The sequence below is a fragment of the Populus trichocarpa genome, chromosome 3, assembly GCF_000002775.5.
Source record: "Populus trichocarpa isolate Nisqually-1 chromosome 3, P.trichocarpa_v4.1, whole genome shotgun sequence".
Taxonomy (NCBI): domain Eukaryota; kingdom Viridiplantae; phylum Streptophyta; class Magnoliopsida; order Malpighiales; family Salicaceae; genus Populus; species Populus trichocarpa.
The window spans coordinates 4,898,724-4,906,943 of NC_037287.2; the positions used below are offsets into that span (position 1 = coordinate 4,898,724).

Consider the following 8,220-nt stretch of genomic DNA (forward strand, 5'->3'; position numbering starts at 1 on the left):
TAAGGATCTTGTCCATCCAACCACAAATTAAAATTTTTTATTATAATACTTTTTGTGGTTGAAGTTTTAAAAAATAAATTTTAAAAAAATTATAAATTGTAGTATTCTTTTAATTAAAATTTTTATAAAATTATGATATGTATTGTTGAATTAGATTTGAAGTGCCTCAGGATATACAACAACTCTACATATGAATTAGATTTTAGCATATATATAATCTAATACACACATACATTATATTATATGATGCATTTGTTCTCGAATTAGCTATTTGTTTTGATGTGCTGATATCAAAAATAATTTTTAAAAAATAAAAAAACATCAGTGACATGCATTTCGACACGAAAAGTTATTTGAAAAGCAACCGCTACTACACTACCAAACATCTTAGATTTGAAGTGCCTCAGGATATACAACAACTCTACATATGAATTAGGTTTTAGCATATATATAATCTAATACACACATACATTATATTATATGATGCATTTGTTCTCGAATTAGCTTTTATGATAATTAGATTTAAATTAGTATTTTTTTTCCATAAATCCTTTGACCAGCTAATCTTCTAAAAAAAACATGTAGCCAAAGGAAGCTTCCTCCTAAATTTATGGCTCATTACAAGGGTCCATTTGTCAAGCAGTAGCATTATCTAACTCAAAGACCTTAGTATGATTTTCAGCAGAGGAGAGAGAAAAAGAAAAGAGGGAAGGAAAAGAAAAGGAAAAGAGGGGGAGGGAGAGATGGGTGTTTCTTTCTTCGTGGACTAAACCCCTGTTCGTCTCTCTAGTCCTTTTATTTCCTTTTCTCTCCCCTCGTTAATTGAAACAACAGATTTTCTCTCTCTAAAACAAGCTTTGTTTTGTTTCTCTTGGCCTTTAGCACTTTCTTCCCCTTTGTTTCTTGATCTGCAACTATTTAGCTTCAGGTTTCCTCATGCACCTGCTCAAATGGGTCATTGCTATTTTTGCTAAAGACGGGCCTGCCTCCTGATTTCAGGTTGCCCTCTTCTCTTTTGGGTTCTTTATTTTCTTGTTTCTTGGTTGATGGCTTTGTCTTGCTGTAACGTTCTTGCCAATCATTGACTTTTCTTTTTCTTTTTCTTTTTCGTTTCTTGTGGAGTTTTAAGGTTCTTGCTATTTTAAAGATTTTTTTTGTTGTTTTAGCCGGACAAACCATTCAATTTTCAGGATCTTTTGTAAATTTTGTAGCTTTAAATGAATGTAGATTTGTTCCTATGTGCGTCCTTCTGTTTGTTTAAATATTTATTCATTTCCTTATGAGGTTTCAAGTTTGCATAATCCGGGGATGAAAGATTTGAAAAATCCAATTTTGAATACGAATGCCTTTTATGGGATGTGGTGTTCTTGAATTCTAATGAATGAAGTATGATTCTTTCTTTTATTTGTGCTGAGTTACAACAATGATGTTATGTACTGTTGCAAGTTGACAAATGCATCCTATATTTTGTTTGTTAAATTAGGCCTTAGAAGAAAGAATTGCCTATAAGCAGGACCAGTTGGTTTCTGCATTTAAAGCAAGATTTGGGGGTTGTTCTTTTCTAGGTATATCGAATCAGCTGCAAAAGTGCTTTCGAGATCAATTTTTGAGAGATGACACGGGGAAGGATAAGAGCAAGGCTCCGGCGGAGCCATCTCCACCCGTTCTCTTGCTTAAGGCCAAATGCCAACAACAGTGAGGGGCCGCATCCTTTACTAGGGCCTGGGTTCTCCAGAATTGTTCATTGCAACCAACCCCATAAGCACCAGAAAAAACCCTTGAAATACTGCTCAAATTATATATCTACCACGAAGTACAATATAGTTACATTCTTGCCCAAGGCACTGTATGAACAGTTCCATCGGCTTGCTAATCTCTATTTCCTAGTTGCTGCAGTTCTTTCACTTACAGCTGTTGCCCCATTCTCGCCTCTGAGCATGATTTTACCGTTGGCTTTTGTTGTTGGCCTTAGTATGGCAAAAGAAGCTCTAGAAGATTGGCGCAGGTTTACGCAGGATATGAAGGTTAATAGTCGGAAAGCTAGTGTTCATAAAGGTGGGGGTGTTTTTGGTTATAAGCCATGGCAGAAGATTCAGGTTGGTGATGTGGTGAAAGTGGAAAAAGACCAGTTTTTCCCTGCTGATTTGCTTCTGTTGTCAACAAGTTACGATGATGGGATTTGCTATGTGGAGACTATGAACTTAGATGGTGAGACTAACTTGAAGGTTAAGAGATCATTGGAGGTAACCTTGCCTTTGGAGGATGATGAGTCTTTCAAGAACTTTACAGGAATAATAAAGTGCGAAGATCCAAACCCCAATCTTTACACCTTTGTTGGTAATTTTGAGTATGAACGTCAGGTTTATCCTCTTGACCCTACTCAGATTCTTCTTAGAGATTCAAAGCTCAGAAATACATCTTATGTATATGGAGTTGTGATATTCACTGGTTTTGATAGCAAAGTCATGCAGAACTCAACAAAGTCTCCTTCAAAAAGGAGCAAAATAGAGAAAAAAATGGACAAAATTATATACATCCTTCTCAGCCTTCTTGTACTGATTTCATCCATTAGTTCAATTGGCTTTGCTGTGAAGATAAAGTTTCAAATGCCAGACTGGACGTACATGCAACCCCGGAATGAAAATGATTTGTATGACCCTGACAATCCTGGCAAGTCTGGGGTAGCACATTTGATCACTGCTCTCATCCTTTATGGGTATTTAATACCCATTTCTCTCTATGTCTCAATTGAGATTGTGAAGGTGTTTCAAGCAAGGTTCATTAACCAAGACATACATATGTATGATGAAGAAACTGGCAATACTGCTCAAGCACGAACATCAAACTTAAATGAGGAGTTGGGTCAGGTCGACACTATCCTCTCTGATAAAACTGGCACCTTGACCTGTAATCAGATGGATTTTCTGAAGTGCTCCATTGCTGGTACTGCATATGGTGTATGTTCTAGTGAAATTGAGGTTGCTGCAGCAAAACAGATGGCTATGGATCTTGAGGAGCAGGATACACAAAATACTAATGTTTCGAGGTATGGAAAAAGTGCACATAAGGAGGATAGCAGAGGAGGTCCAGAAATTGAACTCGAGAGTGTCATCACTTCTAAATGTGATAATGATCAGAAGCCAGCAATAAAGGGATTTAATTTTGAGGATAGCCGGCTCATGGATGGAAAGTGGTTGAATGAACGAAATCGAGAGGTCCTTTTGCTATTTTTCAGGATACTAGCAATATGTCAGACTGCCGTTCCTGAGCTGAATGAAGAGACTGGTATGTTTACATATGAAGCAGAGTCACCTGACGAAGCAGCCTTTCTTGCTGCAGCAAGAGAATTTGGTTTTGAATTTTACAAAAGAACTCAATCAAGCGTGTTTATTCGTGAAAAATATGCACACCCAGGACGATTGATTGAAAGGTGAGGTTGCAAATTGACAATTCCATGTTTATTTAGCCCTTTTGTCCATCACTCCCTTTGATTAAAGGTATCTTAACATCTTAAATGTATCTTGGTAATCTTGCAGAGAGTTCAAAATTCTCAATTTATTGGAATTTACAAGCAAAAGGAAGCGAATGTCTGTAATTGTGCGGGATGAGGATGGTCAAATTTTACTCCTGTGCAAAGGTGCTGATAGGTTAGGCTCACAACTGTCTCTTACATGGTCTTTTGTAATCTTTAGCAATCGATGCATAAAGCATCTAGAATCTTCTACCATGGTCTTTAATAGGAAATTTAGGGGAAAAATATAGATAACTTTATTTTTATCTTTGCAATCCATTTGAATTATGCAGTGTAATATTTGATCGACTATCAAAGAATGGAAGAATATATGAGGAAACTACTGTTAAGCATTTGAATGAATATGGAGAAGCTGGGTTGCGTACACTGGCACTTGCTTATAAAAAGCTTGATGAGTCCGAGTATTCTGCGTGGAACAATGAGTTTGTCAAAGTCAAAACTTCTATTAGCACTGATAGAGAAGCAATGCTTGAGCGAGTTGCAGATATGATGGAAAAGGATCTGATTCTTGTTGGTGCTACTGCCGTGGAGGACAAATTGCAAAAAGGGGTACATGATATAATTGTCTTGGAGACATAATTAAGATATTTCTTTATGATACATTTCTGCTTATTTCCATTTTATTCACTCACCAGGTGCCCCAGTGCATAGACAAACTTGCACAAGCTGGTCTCAAGATTTGGGTTTTGACAGGGGATAAGATGGAAACTGCAATCAACATAGGGTTTGTCTCTTAGAGTCTACCTTCAAGGTTCCTTGTAATCTATGTCAATTTTATTTCAGAAGCTATAATTCCCTGTTTTGTGCATGATGCAGATTTTCATGTAGTTTACTCCGCCAGGGCATGAAGCGGATCTGTATAACTGTAATGAACTCAGATGTGGTAGCTCAAGACTCAAAGCAGGTGATATACTTGGCCAAAGGGTACAGCATTTTCCTTTCAGGGACTTGATTTCCTTTGATGCCTGAGTTTTTTGCCTTTCATCACCACACAGGCTGTGAAAGAGAATATTTTGATGCAAATCACCAATTCCTCTCAAATGGTCAAGCTGCAAAAGGATCCACATGCTGCATTTGCGTTAATTATTGATGGAAAATCTTTATCCTATGCTCTAGAGGATGATATGAAGCATCATTTCTTAGCGTTGGCTGTTGGCTGTGCATCTGTCATATGCTGTCGTGTCTCTCCCAAGCAGAAGGCACTGGTATGAAACTTTTTCCCCTTAATTAGTGGACTTTCTTCCAGAATGTATTTTCTTGTCTTGAATCATCAAATTGACAGTGCCCTTATAGAGAGATATGCATTCTTTTGTTGGGTTTTAATTTGTTCAATTTGTTGATACAGGTAACAAGATTAGTAAAGGAAGGAACTAAAAAAACCACATTAGCGATAGGTGATGGTGCAAATGATGTTGGGATGATTCAAGAAGCTGACATTGGAGTTGGCATCAGTGGGGTGGAAGGTATGCAGGTTGGTAACATGTCTAACTAATTCTTCTGGCATGCAGCCTCTTAAAAATGATATTGCCTTTTCCTCCGAGGAGAAATCTTTGTACCTTCTATGCTCACCTGCTGTTATTTCCAGCTGTTTCTAAGCAGTATCTGTCACTTAAAATTTCATGTCCTGCTGATATTTAAATTGGGTTGGACACGTAACATCATGCTTGTCTGCCATCTTTGGTCTCAAATTGGAACTAAGATCAAAATATTATGCTGAACCTTTGCTTTCTTTATCCATTCCAACTTCACCATTTTCTCATAACTTCTTGTGGTTGTTGAGTGAAGAAACAGAGCATCAAGCTTTGCTTATATGCAAGCTTCTAATTTTCCAGTGAAGCTTACGTATTTTCAAATGGATTTACAGGCTGTGATGGCGAGTGATTTTTCTATTTCCCAGTTTCGGTTTCTTGAAAGACTTTTGGTAGTCCATGGACACTGGTGCTACAAGAGAATTGCACAGATGGTAATAATCAAGAGACTATATCATGCTTCCTTTTATGCATTTGATATGTTTGCATCCACTGCACTGACGTGTACACCACATGCTTAGCTATTCTCTTTTTGTTGTTTCATTGAATGGGTTCTTTTGCTTTCAGATTTGCTATTTCTTCTACAAAAATATAGCATTCGGCCTTACGCTTTTCTACTTTGAGGCATTCACGGCCTTTTCTGGGCAGTCAGTTTACAATGACTGGTACATGCTATTGTTCAATGTCATTCTTACCTCATTGCCTGTCATTTCACTCGGAGTTTTTGAACAAGATGTGTCTTCTGAGGTCTGCTTGCAGGTTAGTCCCATTAATTACTTAGCTAATTCTAATGCAATTTTTGTACCAGTTATCTCTCTGCTACAAAAATAATGTTATTTCCCCATTATGCAGTTCCCAGCATTGTATCAGCAAGGGACCAAAAACTTGTTTTTTGATTGGTATCGAATACTTGGGTGGATGGGTAATGGTTTGTATTCCTCTCTTGTCATTTTCATCCTAAATATCGTGATCTTTTATAACCAAGCATTCCGTGCTGGAGGCCAAACTGCTGATATGGCTGCTGTGGGTGCTACAATGTTCTCCTGCATCATCTGTGCTGTGAACTGCCAGATTGCGCTCACGATGAGCCACTTTACATGGATACAACATCTCTTTGTCTGGGGAAGCGTTGCCACTTGGTACTTGTTTCTGTTACTTTACGGTCTGATGCCTCCATCTTATTCGGGGGACGTCTACAGACTTTTAGTTGAAGTTCTTGGTCCGGCACCCATCTACTGGAGTACCATCCTCTTGGTAACAGTCGCATGTATTGTGCCTTACCTGGTTCACATATCATTCCAAAGATGTTTCAATCCAATGGATCATCATATCATCCAAGAAATCAAGTACTATAAGAAGGATGTTGAGGACCAACACATGTGGAGAAGGGAACGATCCAAGGCAAGACAAGAAACGAAGATTGGGTTCACAGCAAGGGTAGATGCAAAGATCAGACAATTCAAAGGGAAGCTGAGGAAGAATTCTTCAACGTTGGTTTCGCAAAATTGTATGCCTTCCCCATCTTAATATAAAATCAAGTCTATATATATTTTTTTCCGGTTGTTCTTGGAAAGTTTTTAGGGTTTTTGGCCTTAGGGTTTTTGATTCGTTTCTTAGCAATTCTTTGTCCGGTTGTAGTGGGTTCGTGCTCCCCAGTTCATTTCACAGAAAGCAATCCAGTATTGTATGTACACTAACTGTATGGTTTGAAAAGTTAACAGCTTGTGAAGATAGTTGAAATTTTATTGTCTTTGCTTCCTTGTCTTCTCCCTTTACCCTTCTTCCTGTATAAAAATACACCATGAGTTGATTGACATCTCTGAATCTGCTATTATTAACTTTCTATATTTTCACACTCATGAAATGTTGGTTAAAAACGTTTTAGTCACCATAACAAATAAGGGAAGGAAAAACATAAAAGGACCATTCAGGTGTACTTAAAAAAAGGTTAGGTAAATCGTGTTTCAATCCATAATATTGAATTGTTTTATATTTTTGTTCTCAATATTTTTTTTTTTCAATTGTAGTTTTCCATTCTTGATTTTATGATCATTTTGTCAAAATTTATAAATAAAAAAAAATCATTAATAGAGAACCGAAGTGTAAAACAAAGAGAAACTCTATAGCTAATATCAAATTTGGTTGAAAGAGTTCTCTTGGTATTTGACAGTTCTCTTGGTATTTGACAGACGGAGCTTAGTTTAGACAAGTTTATTGGCTTGCGCTTCGTAGCGGGTCAATATCAATTTTTTTTTAAATGTAAAAAAATATTAAGAGTATAGAGAATGACTAAGTTACTTGGATCTAGCAACCATGCCTCCACAAACTACCATTTCCACTATGGACGAAGCAAGGGCTGAGCTTGGCAGCCAGCATGGTGGGGAAGTCTTTATCTTGTGACGAGCAAACAAACAAACAACTGCACAAGGCTAGAATATGCAAGAGGATGTGTGGAGATTACAACTGCTCTCCCTCTCATTAACAGGTATGATATTGTAAGCCTTTTTTTTAATGAACCCATCACAGTTGAGGTAGAATATGAGTGGAAGCCACCAAGATGCAACCAGTGCAAACTGCAAAGTGTTTGGTCATTCTTGCCCTACTCTGTAGGTGCCCCCTCCCCCTCGCGCCGGACTTAGGCCAAACCAAATTAGAAACAAGCAAACAACAAACAAAGAGAGAATAATTGTGCATTTTAGTTGTCAGGAGAGAGAAAAAAGAAAAAACGCAAACAATCAATCCCTGACGGCAATCCAACCATGATATGTCTACACGCGCCACTCCATGTTGAAGAAGGCACAACTGCACATCTAGTTATGCGATGAATGACCAGATTTGGCCATCAGGAAACATCTCAACCGCCTCCTTAATGACGGGGACTCCGCCCACTCGTTGGGGCGTGTGAAATACATGCCAGCAGCTTTTTGATTAAAAAATAAAAATTATAATGTGAAAAATACTAAAACACCCCATGATCCTCTTAATTAACCAAAATACCCCCAAAGGTAAAGCTTCATTTTTGTCTTTTCTGAGGCTAAAAGCGTTATTTGCTTGTACTTGAAAATTAGAAAAACCTAGATACTCTTGTGGAAGAAAGCCAAAGAAACGTTTATCCATTCGCGAAAAGATGAGAAATTGAAAGTGAAACTGCTATTACAA

The 8,220-nt window shown here is 37.7% G+C and overlaps 1 protein-coding gene across 3 annotated transcripts; it reads left to right on the forward strand.

The window, feature by feature from the left end:
* The first annotated feature begins 639 nt into the window (after positions 1-639).
* LOC7480808 (probable phospholipid-transporting ATPase 4) lies at positions 640-6,814 on the forward strand. Of its 3 annotated transcripts, none has more exons than XM_024596517.2 (11): positions 640-999; positions 1,484-3,430; positions 3,537-3,647; positions 3,805-4,081; positions 4,168-4,256; positions 4,349-4,436; positions 4,528-4,737; positions 4,878-5,003; positions 5,397-5,495; positions 5,629-5,820; positions 5,914-6,814. In XM_024596517.2, the coding sequence occupies exons 2-11, from the start codon at positions 1,614-1,616 to the stop codon at positions 6,586-6,588; spliced, it is 3,684 nt and encodes a 1,227-aa protein (XP_024452285.1). In that variant the 5' UTR covers positions 640-999; positions 1,484-1,613; the 3' UTR covers positions 6,589-6,814. The 3 variants fall into 3 exon arrangements, with proteins under 3 accessions (XP_024452285.1, XP_024452286.1, XP_006385412.1); XM_024596518.2 differs by having other exon boundaries at positions 1,566-3,430; XM_006385350.3 differs by having other exon boundaries at positions 640-3,430.
* The last annotated feature ends 1,406 nt before the right edge of the window (positions 6,815-8,220 follow it).